Source organism: Solanum verrucosum, unplaced genomic scaffold (genome assembly GCF_900185275.1).
Source record: "Solanum verrucosum unplaced genomic scaffold, falcon-dt-bn FXZP01000094.1, whole genome shotgun sequence".
Classification (NCBI taxonomy): domain Eukaryota; kingdom Viridiplantae; phylum Streptophyta; class Magnoliopsida; order Solanales; family Solanaceae; genus Solanum; species Solanum verrucosum.
Window position 1 is genome coordinate 2,465,760 of NW_026019970.1, and position 14,389 is coordinate 2,480,148.

Below are 14,389 nucleotides of genomic sequence, written 5' to 3' on the forward strand. Positions count from 1 at the left end.
AGAATATTTTTTTATGAATTTATCATAAAATCTAATAGTATTTTTTTTTAGGGATAATTACTTGAGTGGATCCCTTTTAAAAAATAATTATTTATTTTAAATATACTCTTTAATTATTACCATTTATAGCAATATATAACAATACTATATATTTATTAGATTTGTCTCTCTCTCTTGCCTCTTTCTCCCTTTTCTCTCTCGCTCTTTCTCCCTTTTTTTTCTTTATGTTGTTCTTTCTCTTTTGTTTTTCTTTTTGCTGCTTTTTTTTTTTTTTGTTGCTCTTTCTCTTACTTTTTTTCCCTTCTCTCTCTCTATTTTCTTTTGTAGAGTAGTTAATGATTCGTAGACTAAATAAAATTGTATCAATAATTAATTAATTAGGCAAGTAATCTAATCGTAACAAATGAAGAGACATAATAAATTGCAAAATGAATTAAATTTACATTAAAAATGTATTCCACAAATATTAAAGTTGAATTAGTAGAGAATTAAATATAAATGCAAAATGTAGCAAACCAAATAGCATTCTATGTAAACTGAGTGAATTTGTATCAACAATGAATTTCACAAGTAATTCAATCGTAACAAATCAATAAATTACAAAATGAATTAAAAGTGTATTTAAAAGTGTATTACACAAATATTAAACAAGAAAATAAATTAAATTTGCTTTAAAATTGTATTACACAATATTAAAGTTGAATTAGAAGAAAAAATTAAGAATGAATGAAAAACATAACTAACGAAAGACAAGACACCGATCTATAAACTGAATTAAATTTGTAGTATTCATGAATAAAACATGTATTATATGTGTCTTATAAATTATTTTGGATTTGTATCACTAAGAACGTAAGTGATGTTTGCAATATGTATTAAAGATGTATTGTGCATATATTATAAGTGTGTTACCTAAATTGTTTTAGTTGATATCATTAAAAAGGGAGTGAAATTTGCAATATGTATTATAAATGTAGGATGTATTGTTCATGAATTTTATACAATTTTAATACAATTATGAAACATATCTAATACAACTTTAATACAAACCCGATATAGTTCCATAAACTTCATCCTTTTCGTGCTTCAATCTAGTATTTCTCCTAAAATCAATTCTAAACTTAATCAAACCCTCTTAAAATTGAGATATAAACTCCAAAAGATATTTTCAATTATTTGTAGGAACAACCTATCCAAACTAATTGCAAACGAAAGAGCAGACAAGTAATCTAATCATAACAAATGAAGAAACATAATAAACTGCCGAATGAATTAAAGTTGAATTAAAAATGTATTACACACATATTAAAGTTGAATTAGAAGCTAATTAAACATGAATGCAAAATGTAGCAAACTAAAGAGCATTATGTGATTTGTAAACTAAATAAAACTTGTATCAATAATGAAATAATCAAGTAATTCAATCGTAACAAATCAACCAATAAATTGCAAAATGAATTAACTTGTATTAAAAGTGTATTACACAAATATTAAAATTGAATTAGAAGAGAGAATTAAGCACGAATAAAACATGTAACTAATGAAAGAGCAGCCAATGATATACAAAGTGAATTAAACTTATATAAAAAATGAATTAAATAAGTAATCTAATAGTAACAAATAATAAACTACAAAATGAATTAAATTTGCATTAAAAGTGTATACACAATATTAAAGTTGAATTAGAAGAGAAAATTAAGAATAAATGAAAAACGTAACTAACGAAAGACAAGACAATAATCTATAGACTGAATTAAACTTGTATTATTCATGAATAAAACATGTATTATATGTGTTATAAATTATTTTGGTTTGTATCACTAAGAACATGAGTGATGTTTGCAATATATATTAAAAATGTAGTGTGCATGTATTATAAATGTATTATTAAGTGTGTTACCTAAATCATTTGGTTGGTATCACTAAGAAGAGAGTAAAGTTTGCAATATGTATTATAAATGTACTGTTCATGATTTTAATACAATTATAAAACATATTTAATTCAACTTTAATACAATTGCGATATAGTTCCATAAACTTTACCTTTTTTGAGTTTCAATCTTATATTTCTCCTAAAATCAATTATAAACTTAACTGAACCCTCTTAAAATTGAGATATAAACTTTAAACTGCATTTTCAATTATTTGTAGGATCAACCTATCCAAACTAATCACGAGTTCGTAAGATTCATAAAATGAATTCAAAATTTGAAGCTTTATAGTGACCATCAATGGTGAATTCTTTCTGCTGTAATTTTAGAGATTTGAAATTTTTGTTTGAGAATATGATATTGTAAAAAAAAATTATTTTTTTATTTCTCTTATCGTCGTGTTTTTGGATAAAAATAGTGAAATATGGATAAAAATTGATTTGAGAATAATTATTTAAATGAAAATTTTAAAAGAAGAGGAAGAAGAATAGAAAAAGAAGAGGAGGAAGAGAGAGAATAACACAGAAAGAGGCGAAAAGAAGAAAAATAAAAAGAAGAAGATGAGGAAGAGAAAAAGGACAGAGAAAGAGGCGAAGCGGTACAATTTTTTTAATCCAAAAAATTATTATATTAAGTTAGAAAAATTATATTGCCATAGATGGTAAACATTTTCTTAATATAGCATATTTATGTGATTTGCCCATTTTTTTTATGATATTACATGTATCAAGTATATATATGTATAATCCATATGTGTTTATATTTTATTTTACTTTTTTCTTATTCTTATTCGCACAATTATTAAATTTATGAATCAAAATACAAAAATATGTTTATTAAAAAACAAACCTAAAATTTTGACACTAATGTCGTCTTTATAAATATATAGTTTTAAGGAAGTATAACGATCAGACAAATTGTTTCTTAATGATAACATTAGCGTTTTTAGTAACCAATAACGACCCCATTTTTCCTTTTTTGTTAGTGACTTATAGTGATCAAATTTGATCTTTTTACAACCAAAGAAACTCATATGTTTTCTTTCATAAATGTCACGTTTCAGAAATACTTTCTCTGTCCAATAATAACTGTTTACTATTTATTGGCTTGTCACAAAGGTTAAGAAATAATATATATATGATAGGAATAATTTTATCAAATCGCCTTTATTAAATATAAGTTATTTAAACATTGAAAATGATAAAATGATAAAATGATAAATGTTCATTGATTTTATAAACTAGACAAGTATTGTTGACATCTTAAAATAGTAAAAGAAGTTAGCATAGATAATTGCTTTCATAATTAAAGCTATCATATGTCTTTCTTGGGGGTTTGCAAAAACCTTACCCTAAAAGACATATATGAATAGTCATGTTATAAATCCATTAAGTAGTGGATTGTCCATTTGATTTCTCAACACTATAAATAGAGATATCATTCACCGTTTGAGGGACACTTAAATAGAAGTAAAGTCTTTCTCCTTCATCTACTTATATTGTCTTCTTCTCTTTATATTATATTAATTTGAGCTTAATTTTATAACAAGTCACATTTAAAACAACAAAAGTAATCAATTTTATCACTTATCTCATGAAAATAAGTAACATGAGTTTATTTTATTGAAAGAATTGAATAAAATGTTTTTCTTTATCAGTAAAACCTATGCAGCAATCACAATCTCCTATATACAGTTTACTAGTAGATCTTAGTATGAAACAGCATTTCCACTACTAACTGTAAAAAAAAATGAAAGAATAAACAAATAGATATCAAGTAAAAAGCTCAAAAATTTCCAATCAGCCTTGTGAGTTTATTATTCATCACTCTTTTCTTGAACTGTTGTGCCATCATCTCCAGAACTAGTGGCTGCTAACACCACCTCTGGTTTTATCTCCTCCAATTTCTGTAATACTTGCGGAGCTTCGGGTCGAGCAGTTGGTGTGGGATCAACACAATGCAAAGCTAGTTTCAATGTGTTAAGCAACTCATCACCAATATTAGGTGCATCCCTCATAAGTTCCACATCAAACACTTCATTAGTCCACTCCTCTTTCACAATAGAAGCTACCCACTGAGGCAAATCGAGACCATCCGTTGCCTCGCTAGGGGATTTTCCAGTTAAGAGCTCCAAAATGATCACTCCAAGACTATAGACATCAGTCTTGGTGCTTACATTCTTGATTTTAGAAAGCTCTGGTGCACGATAACCTAGCGTGCCTGCAGTGGCAATCACGTTGGTGTTTCCAGCAGTGGTCATAAGCTTGGACAGTCCAACATCTGCAATCTTTGGATTGCTTTGCTCATCAAGTAAAATGTTGCTTGATGTAAGATTCCCATGAATTATGTTTTCTTTGGTATGCAGAAAGCAGATTCCTTTTGTTATACCGATAGCAATCCTCATCCTTGTTGGCCAGTCTATCGTTGTCTCGGGACCTCTAGCTGCATATAGAGAACACAAGTATGATGTTAGGATTGTCGACGTGATAAGGAACACCAAAAGGAATATACAAACAAACAGTGAGTGAGTGTAGACAATTTTACCATGAAGAAAGGATGAGAGACTTCCATTAGACATATAATCATACACAAGAAGCTTTTCTCCTTTTGGTCCCAAGTAATAAGCTCTAAGCGCCAAAATATTTGGGTGTCGAATCTTTCCTAATTCAGCAACCTCAGCTTCAAATTCTTTCTGCCCTTTCGTGATCTTCTCGCGTAGCCTCTTCACTGCAACTTGATTACCATCCTCCAATGTTGCCTTATATGCTGTCCCGTAAGTGCTCTTCCCCATGATCTCTGCAGTGGCACACAACAAGTCGTCTGCTGCAAACACGAAAGGTCCATCGAAATGGACTAGCTTTCCACCAGCTTCACCTGATTCAACTTCAGCCCCTCCTACAGCTGGAACTGACTTTGCACCTCTCCCTGTAGTGGTAGCTAGGCCACTGGCTTTGCTACCATTTTTCGCTCTCGAATTTGCCTTTTTCCTAATCAAGCAGCAAAGTAACATGCAGCACAAAAGAAGCAGAACAACTAGAAGAGCACCTGATGCTATGAGAATGATATCTTTGGTACTAAGTTTACGATGGTGGTGAGGCTTGACAACCCCACTAACAGGAGAAGGAAGAGTTTGAGGGGGTGGTGAAGCACATGGAGTTGATGGACTATATCCACAAAGCTCTAAATTTCCAACAAAAGCACTTGAATTGAACTTTCTAGAAAGAAGAGATGGGACAATCCCAGAAAGATTGTTATAAGACACATCCAAAGAAGTCAGATTTGCCAAAGAAACAAGAGAGTTTGGAATTTCACCAGTGAAATTGTTTCCAGATAAATCAAGTGAGGTGAGCCTAGAAATATTTCCAATAGTAGCTGGAATTTGACCAATGAATTTGTTGTTACTCAAATCCAGCACTGCAAGGTTTTTCATTCTATACATGGTATCTGGGATTTGGCTATCCAGAAGATTACTCTTTAAATCCAAAGTAGAAAGAGCTGAAAGGTTTGAGAAACTAGCAGGAATAGTTCCATTTATGGTATTATTAGATAAATCAAGAACAGTAAGCCTTAAGAGACTACCTAATTCATCAGGAATAGTCCCATTAATAAGGTTATGACTAAGATTAATCTCCTCAAGCATGCTTAACTTACTAATTGAAACTGGAATCTTCCCAGATAAAAGATTGTGATCAAGTGTAAGATACTGAAGTTGATAAGACTTGTTCACAACCACACTGCCCCAAGTGTCAGGAATTAATCCAGAAAGATTGTTATGTTCAAGTGCAAGAAAAGTAAGAGAAGGAGATTGAGTGAAACTTACTGGGATTGACCCTGAAAGTGCATTGTAGCTCAAGTTGAGTCTGTATAACCTGGTGGAGTTTGCAAGACTAGGAGAGATAGTACCACTGAGCTGATTGTTGCTAAGATCAAGAGTCTGAAGAAGAGGGCTTCTTCCAATTGATGGTGGAATTGAACCCGAAAGCCGATTATTGAAAAGATAAACACCTCTGAGATTTGGTAGGAAGCTAAGAGAAGTTGGAACAGGACCAGCAATAACATTGTCATGAAGACTAAGCTTTCTAAGAGCTTGTAATTGCCCAATTTTTTCAGATATTCTCCCACCCAATCCCTTCCAAGGCAACTGTATAGCTATAACCTCCCCATTAACACACTTAATTCCTATCCAACCACCAGCACAAGCTCCAAGACCAGTGTCATTCCAGCTCTTCAATATTCCCCTAAAATCAATCAGTTCATGCTTAATAGCTCTTAAAGCTTGAAAATCAGATTGAGTCACAATAACCCCATCTGAATTCCCCCCAGCTGATATAATAGGAAAAACAGAAAACACAATCACAACAAACAAGAACAGATTATTATGCCAAGAAGAAGAAAGCTTCCATTTTTCCTCCTTCTTGTCATGAACCCAGCTAGACCCATCTTTAATTTCTGAATATAAACTCAAGAATCGAAAAGGGTAGTTGTAAAATCCACTCAGTGAAGTATCCCACCTATCCATAAACTTAAAACAAGTTCAGAATCTTCAATCAGAAGAAGAACTTAAACAAAGAAATGCTAAACTCTTCTTTTTCTTCCTCCCCTCAACTTTTTTCAAGTTTAAATGAAGAGAAAAGGGAAAAGAAAGAGATAAATACTAGTAGAAGAAAGAGTAGTGAAACAGAGCATGTGAGGATGTGTAAATGGAGAGAATCTTTAAGAGCAACGGTTAAGGTTGAAGACAAAGTGAACAGAAGAATATTATGGTCCTTAACGGCTAGTTTTCTTGATAATTCATGTAGATATATTTTGCTTTATTTGTTTGTTTATATGCAGAGTTTCAGTTCAGCTGGTCCACATTAATGGGGAAACCAAAGGCCCCCGTGTTTGACGCGGATGACCTACAACGGCTACATTGACAGTGAAGGCAAAGAGGGAATACTCAAGAAAATTATTACTCCATTATAAACTATACCTTATTTCATCTTCCTAATTGGAACGTTATAATTACTTTGACTTAGTCTTCCCCACCTTTTCCTCTTTACTTTTACTAATTATTGTAATTTATTACTCCTTCCGTTTAAAAAATAATGACCTCCATTTCTTTTTAGTCTATTTCGAATGATTTATTTCTTTTTTTGGTAACATTTTAATTTCAACTTTTCACGTGACATGTTTATAGCAACAAGATTATAGGGCAATTTAATATATTTGACATAACTTTAATTTAGGACCACAAGATTTAAAAGTCTTCTTTATTTTCTAAAACTTTGTGTCAAGTCAAATCAGGTCACTTTTTTTTAAACGAAGGGAGTATATCCTATTGGAAAAGATTTTAATATGGATAATATAAAGAATTTGTGTTGGTGTCAATTTAATTTATTAGTTATTACGAATAATTACTTTCAAATTAAGGTTTCTTTAAAATAATTTGACGGGGTAAAATAAATATACGATAATGTATAGAAGTTAAAACTCATAAAATATACACTTTTTGACCTAATTTATATGACACTTTTTGGATTTCGAGATTCAAACGAGTCTATCTTTAACGACAGTAAATTTTTTCATATATTTTTTAAATATTTTGAATTGTCAATTATCACTTTTTACATAGTTTATAAATATATAAATTTCATTTCAATTTTTTTTGAAGATTGCATACGCAAATTCCGGTCAAACTTAAACTATTTAATTTTTGAAAAATGAAAGTGTCACAAAAATTGAGACAAATGAAATAATTCTTTTATCATGTAAATGAGAAAAAAAATGTGTAGAAAATACTGATATAGATTGTGTTTAGTGAGAAAAATATTTCGAGAAAATGTTTTTAAATTTTTATCATGTTTGATTGGTCAATGTGTTTTGAAATATATTTCTCTAGCAAGTACTTCAAAAATAAGAAAAATGAATACCCTAATAAAATTATCAAAAATAAGTTTTATAAGTGACATCTTAACTTCATTATTTTGTTTGACTATCCCACTCCCTAGCAATGTCTAACTCTCACTCCTCATCCTATCCCATCCTATAGTATTTTGCTAGAATACACAATTAAATGCAGTTGAGATAATACTATTTTGCTTGCTTTGTAAATATTATTCATTAAATAAAAAGTTATCCACTGATTTTCCAAAACATAATTTTCTATAAAATTATTTTTAAATAAAAAATAAAATTCCTTTGTACCAAAATAACGTAATCAAGACACTGAAATACTAAGGTCTATCGAGGATATATGGTTCCACAAGGTCCACTTTGGAGTAGCATCCTCGAAAAAAGTCAAGGTTAGAGATCATGTTCATGGTAATGTGGGACAAATAGACAAAAGGCAATTGAAATAGCAGAGGGGTCAAATGCCCAAATAACCTCACACAGATATGCACAGTGCATAAATATTAGTTGGTGCCACCAACAATTTTAACACATGTTAGCATTCGAACTTTAGGACTCTAGTAGAACCTTCTTATTGGTTGAGATTCCCTTGTTGTAACCTATAAATAGTCGATCGCCCTCATTAGTAAAAAAATACTATAATTTCAAGGAATACAATGACAATTATAATATTTTCTTAAGCACAAAGCATATCTTTATTTTGTCTTAGTCCTTGTCTACATCCTTAGACGAAGTTACTCTTGATGCCAAGGGCAAAACTCTCCTGCTTGTTTTTTCCCTTTTTTTCTTCAAAAACTGATTTGACTAATGACATCTGATTACATATGAAGGAGGACGGTAGGCCTAACCTTCTATAGAAAATGTATACATACGACAAAAAAAAGTTAGCCCAAAACAGTGACAAAGGAAAAGTTTCAAGAAGGCTCATATTGGAGCATTTTCGATTTTCTCATCTTGACTCTAAGAGGTGAAAATTGTCACCTATCAGTAATTAGTAAAGCTCTGTTGGTTGTTGGTAAGTCTCTATACTGTGTATATACCTTAATTACATCAGTGTTATGACTCGTAAAAGCTAATTTATTCGCTATTTGTATTTTCTCTAAAACAGTGTCTAATAATCACTTCATGATCTATTACTAATTTCTTGATCTCATGCACGTTCTACTATATCCTCAAAGGTACCTTCAACCTCAAAAAGGAAGAAAGAGACTTCAGCCAAGTTGCTGGTACCTTGGTCCAATGGGAGAATGAAGGCCTTGATGAATCTTGCCCAATGAGTCCCTAATTACTCCTCCAAGCTCTTGTGCTCAACAGCAAGAACTTTGGAAACATCTAAATTTGACTCCTTTACTCTTAAGTTGCACTATTTTTTTATATTTACTTTGTCTTATCTAACAATCAATTATTTTCTCTTCAAAAATTAATCAAACACTTTACTTTTTAAAAATAATTTTAAATAAAATAAATAAATTTAACCAAACAACTTATAAATATATTATTTATGGATTATATTATAGCCAATTATAATTTGAATACTTGATTGAAAGAGATAAAGATACCAAATTGGGGTATTGTTTGAATTATGTTTTCACTCTAGTTATACTGTTTAATTCTTTATGTACCATAATTTCTTTTGAAATTTCGAAAAAAAAAACATTTAAAAAATTGAACCACCATTGAAAATAATTGAATTTAATTTGGTGCACATTTTTCTATAACCAAAAGATTAAAAATCGATTATGAAAAAACCTAAGCAAAGAACCAAATAACCAAATGTACAATTCAAGATATGACTTTCAACTCTGGCCCAGGACCTGATCCCAACTGTGGACACAACTCTCAACCTCGACGATCAATCCAGAATCCAACACTCCTAACCCAGGACCTGATCCTAACTCTCGACTCGGGACCGAACATTTGAATTGAGAATCGACCCCGACACTCAAATCAGGAAACAACCCCAAGAACCGACCCAAGACCTGACCCCAACTCCTAACTTAGGACTCGACATTTGAACTGAGACCAGCCTCGACCCTGACACCCCAAATTGGACATGACCTTAATGACCAATCCAGGATCTGACCACAACACTCGATCCAAAACCTGACCCCAACTCCTAAATCGACATTAAAAGTAGAACTAACCCTAACCCCAACATCAACACCCGACCCCGATAACTAATCCGAGAACAGACTTGCAAACCAAGACTTCAACCATGACACCCGATGCAAAACTAAACTTCCAAACCAAAATCCAACCCCAACCCAACACCCAAGACCCAACTTCTGAATTAGGATCAAATTCGACTCCCAATTACAGACTTGATTGCAACACTCAAACCCGACACCTAACAATGAACTCAAACTCGACGCTCAACCCAAAACCCAACTCCATCACCCAATTCAAACCCCCGACCTTGACACTCAACTCAAATCCTATTACGAGACCCAACACCAAAACCAAGATGCGATCCTAACTCAACCCAACACCCAGGAGTCAAAATCCTAGATTAGATATCTAAAACAAAAATTATGTGGAAAGTTGAGGTTAAAGAAAGTTCAAAAAATATTTTCTTTACTTTTTACTTTTCGGAGGCAAGTCATTTTCCTTAAATTTGAAGAAAATAAGTTGATTTGAAAATTATTTTCAAAATATTTAAACCAATCAAACATGAGAAAACTAAAAACCGTATAAAATCAAGAATACGAACAAGTATTCTGAGGTTACAAAACATTCAAATAATGACTAAAAAGAGTTGTCAGCAGGAACGACTTATGATAGAATCCGCCTTGTTTATCTTGCCAAAATGGGCAGAATAGCTATTCCAATGCCAAAAATGTTCCCGATGTTCAATAGCTTTTCTATGGCTTCCCTTGCATTACCAGGTATGAGTTGTTTGTTGCCGAATTGATAGTATTTTTTGGAATTATTTCCATCTTACTGCTACAATCGTTAAACATAGACCATCACGACTGGAAAAACTTAATTTTCTTCCTGCTAGAGTATCGTCTCCATGGCAGTGTAAGGAATTATACGTCCTTTTTCCAAGTAGACCTTCTGAATATCCTCCAGTAAATAAAATTCCATACTCAGCTCTAACACAAATGTGTCATCGTATACTTGGAGCAAAGATGGACTTACATCACTAGCAGACCTAACTTCAAACTCATAAAAACAGGCCATACACATCAATCAGAAAAGATCAATTTGGAACTTCCAAAAAATGGTTTACTGGCACCAGTACTTGTAAACAGCCATCGACATTAAACCAATTGATTGCTACAATTTTCTTCTCTATGACTTAATATTAAAGAAGTTGGAAACAGACCCCAGCAAGGTTTCCAGGCGTACCAAGAATGAGGAAATGATCAAACTGGTCCTTCATGTATATGTGTTGATTTATTTTGGTCCTTAATTTATCACTTGATAGAAATAGTCCTTAATGTATGCAAATTGAGTATCATTTTGATCCTAAACCCTAAATTTAACTTTTCTCTCTTAAAAACTAACGTCTCATTCCTAACTCATTTCTCTCTTCTCCTTGGCTGCTCTGCATTCCTGTCTTCTCTCTAAAACTGCATCAGCTTCTTAAAATAGATTTAAAAAAACTCATCTCTTGTCAACTCCTCATCCTCTTTTAGAAAAATTCAATACTCATTATGATTTGAACAGCTTGTTCCATTTTTCATTAATGGTATGAATGACTTTATTTTTAGACGCATTGACTGAATCAAAAAAAATATTTAAACTGGTAATATAATGAATTAAGAAGTAGCATATCCATGACATAGACACACAAAAATTCTCCATTATTTTATTACTGTTTAGTTTATAATCTCTTTCGATTGACTAAGCTGATTTTTGGATTGGATGAGCTAATTGGTTAATTCAATGAAACATGAAAATTGAAATCAATAGGTGAGTCTTATTTTGCCCTTCCACTGAATCCAATAAATTTTCAATTGACCCAGAAGCTAGAAATTACTTGAAAGAAAAAACATTTTTTTAGGTTGCAGAAGATATGGGTGAGTTTGAATAAGCAATATATGGGTATACTAGTATCCTATATTGAGGAAGAACAAGTACTGAAGAACCAGAGAAGGGGGACCTTGGGAGGAGACGTTAGTTAAAACTAACAGTGAAAAGTTAAATTTAGGATTTAGGACCAAAATGATACCCATTTTACATACATTAAGGATTATTTCTATCAAGTGATATATATTAAGGACCAAAATAAATCAACCCATATACATGAAGGACCATTTTGATCATTTTCTCTACCAAGAATATACAGCAACAAATTTCCTGCATTCAATTATCATATCTTGAATAAAGGGCGCAATTGACCACCAATAAAAAAAATGCATACTTTAAGAGGAGAGGCATAACATTGTCTTTATAGCATTCTCATCAGCAATTCAGATATCAACTTTTTCCATCAACATTGGATAATCAACAACAAACCAACAAATAGAAATAGCCTTTATAGCATTCTCATCAGCAATTCAAAGATTCTCAAAAAGAAATAGCCTGACTGATTCTAATCCACCAAGAAATAGTTGTCTCAACACACATTGTGCTGGTCGATCAATCAAAACATATGATGAGATATTTCTCAATGTAAATGAAAAATAAACGAGTTCCTTAGGTAGGCACACATCCGCATGTGTGGTGTTCTGTTGTGGTTATTATCTAATGTTGATCAGCAATTCGAAAATTCTCAACAAACAGAAACAGCCCACTCATTCTATTCGAGTAACGTAAAACCCAATACACCAAAAAAATGGTAGTCTCAACTCTCAACACACACATTGCAAAGCAACAATCAAAACATATGATGAATGTAAATAAAAAGCACATCATTCTTTAGGTAGGCACACTTCCCCTGTGTGCTAAGGAGAATGTATGGACTCCTAAACAATGAATACATCATGCAACACTCATGAGTGAGAACAACAAAATTAACTGTGATGACGAAACGACCTTTAACAAAAGCACATCATAACTTTCATCAATAACAAGCCAAATATGAAGGCAACCAATACAAGTTTAGCAATAACCAAACGACTGTAAAGGTTGAATTAACCTATGATACATATGTTACATGGAACTGGATATGAAAAAATATCAAACACAAATGAGGTCAATCACAAATCAATGAATTTTAAGTGTATCTTGAATAACTTACATAAAATATCCATATTCCTGTCTCATCTATGCTAGATGGATAAGAATGTGACTATTTTCATACCGAAATCATCCAGATCTGATCAATACCAACCAAATCCAATTCTTTAAAATAACAGGTGTTATCAATAATAGAGGTCAATCAGAAATCAACGAATCAATCTCAAGAGTCTCAACCATTGAGATCATACTCTATAAAAAAGTTGTTCTTCCAATCAGACTTGATCAACTCAGATCTCAGGTGCAAATTACTCATTTTCAAGAATCAATTACAGTAACTAAACTTCCAAGTTGGTAGGATCCAAATTACAATTTTCAAGTTCTGAATCTTAAAGAAACGGAAAAAGTCTTATACATACATCATTATTCTGGTCTCATTTCCATCAATTCTTTATGAGTTAATCTACTAAAGACAGTAAATCATTCACAAAATTATATGAATCGAGCTTGCATACCCCATATACGCTCAAACCCTAGCAGCAACCGCAGGGGCAACAACATTGGCGGCACCGCTGCTCAAGAAAGAGAGAAACCCAGTAGCAGGAGACTCTTGATCATCAAGGAAAAGATCCTCAGGGGCCCTAAAAGCAGCATGTATACACACAATCCCAAGACCAACCATCAAAGCAGAAACAAGCACAGCTCCAACAGAGGTAAGAAAAATTACAACCACAGTAGAAACAATAAGCAAACCCAACGTCTCCCTTTCAGAAAACTGTCGACCAAATAGAACCAAAGGCGGATCGGAAGGACGGAAAAGGTAAAGAAAGAGCCAAGCGGCGAGAAGACCAGAAAGAGTAATAAGGGAAAATGGGTTTGTGAGGAGGGAAAAGGCGAGAACAACAGCAAGGAGAGAAAGGTAATTTATACGGAAATAGGTGTAGTTTTTGCGGATACGGAGAGTGGCGTCGGAGATAGATTCCGGTTTAGAGAAAGCGGACCGGTCAAGGAGCTCGGACCATGGCCGGCGATTGGCAAAACCGGTTTGGACGGTGGTGGAGATGTGGTTGATGAATGATCGGAATGCCGGAGTTGGTCCGATCTGTTGGGTGGTGTCGGCGGCGGTGGGTTGTGAAGTGATTGGGAGGATTGCTGGTGAAGCCATTTTTGGTTGTGAGAGAAATATATTAGAACAGAAGAGAGTAAACAAGGGTTGATTTTTATAGAAAGGTTGGGATTTTTCTTAATTGTTACGGCTCTGACTGAGAGAGAAATAGTATTTCTTTATGGGTTTTGCATACGATTTTCCTTTCTTTATTCCTCGAAATTTGAATACGAAATCACACGGTTTTTAACTTCATTATTAAGCTAAAGTAGTTCTTGATTTATCTATAAACTAGTGAATCAGCTCGCGCTTCTAACTCCAACTCGAATAATAG

General features: G+C 32.6%; 2 protein-coding genes across 2 annotated transcripts; both read right to left on the reverse strand.

The window, feature by feature from the left end:
* Positions 1-3,549: 3,549 nt before the first annotated feature.
* Positions 3,550-6,732, reverse strand: LOC125817015 (probably inactive leucine-rich repeat receptor-like protein kinase IMK2). Its single transcript, XM_049496603.1, has 2 exons — positions 4,476-6,732; positions 3,550-4,373 (listed from the first exon to the last, which is right to left on the reverse strand). Exons 1-2 carry the CDS (start codon positions 6,448-6,450, stop codon positions 3,748-3,750), a joined length of 2,601 nt encoding a protein of 866 aa, XP_049352560.1. The 5' UTR covers positions 6,451-6,732; the 3' UTR covers positions 3,550-3,747.
* A 6,508-nt stretch (positions 6,733-13,240) lies between these two features.
* On the reverse strand, positions 13,241-14,189 carry LOC125817036 (PRA1 family protein B4-like). The gene has a single exon (XM_049496625.1). The coding sequence runs from the start codon at positions 14,113-14,115 to the stop codon at positions 13,477-13,479; it is 639 nt and encodes a 212-aa protein (XP_049352582.1). The 5' UTR covers positions 14,116-14,189; the 3' UTR covers positions 13,241-13,476.
* Positions 14,190-14,389: the final 200 nt, after the last annotated feature.

What these genes read in the sequence shown, in the direction of transcription:
- LOC125817015 (XM_049496603.1), bottom strand. Translation starts at nt 6,450, where the DNA reads ATGGATAGGTGGGATACTTCACTGAGTGGATTTTACAACTACCCTTTT. An exon ending in TCTCTCATCCTTTCTTCATG is followed by an intron (nt 4,374 to 4,475) that starts GTAAAATTGTCT and finishes CTCTATATGCAG; the next exon opens with CTAGAGGTCCCGAGACAACG.
- LOC125817036 (XM_049496625.1), bottom strand. Translation starts at nt 14,115, where the DNA reads ATGGCTTCACCAGCAATCCTCCCAATCACTTCACAACCCACCGCCGCC.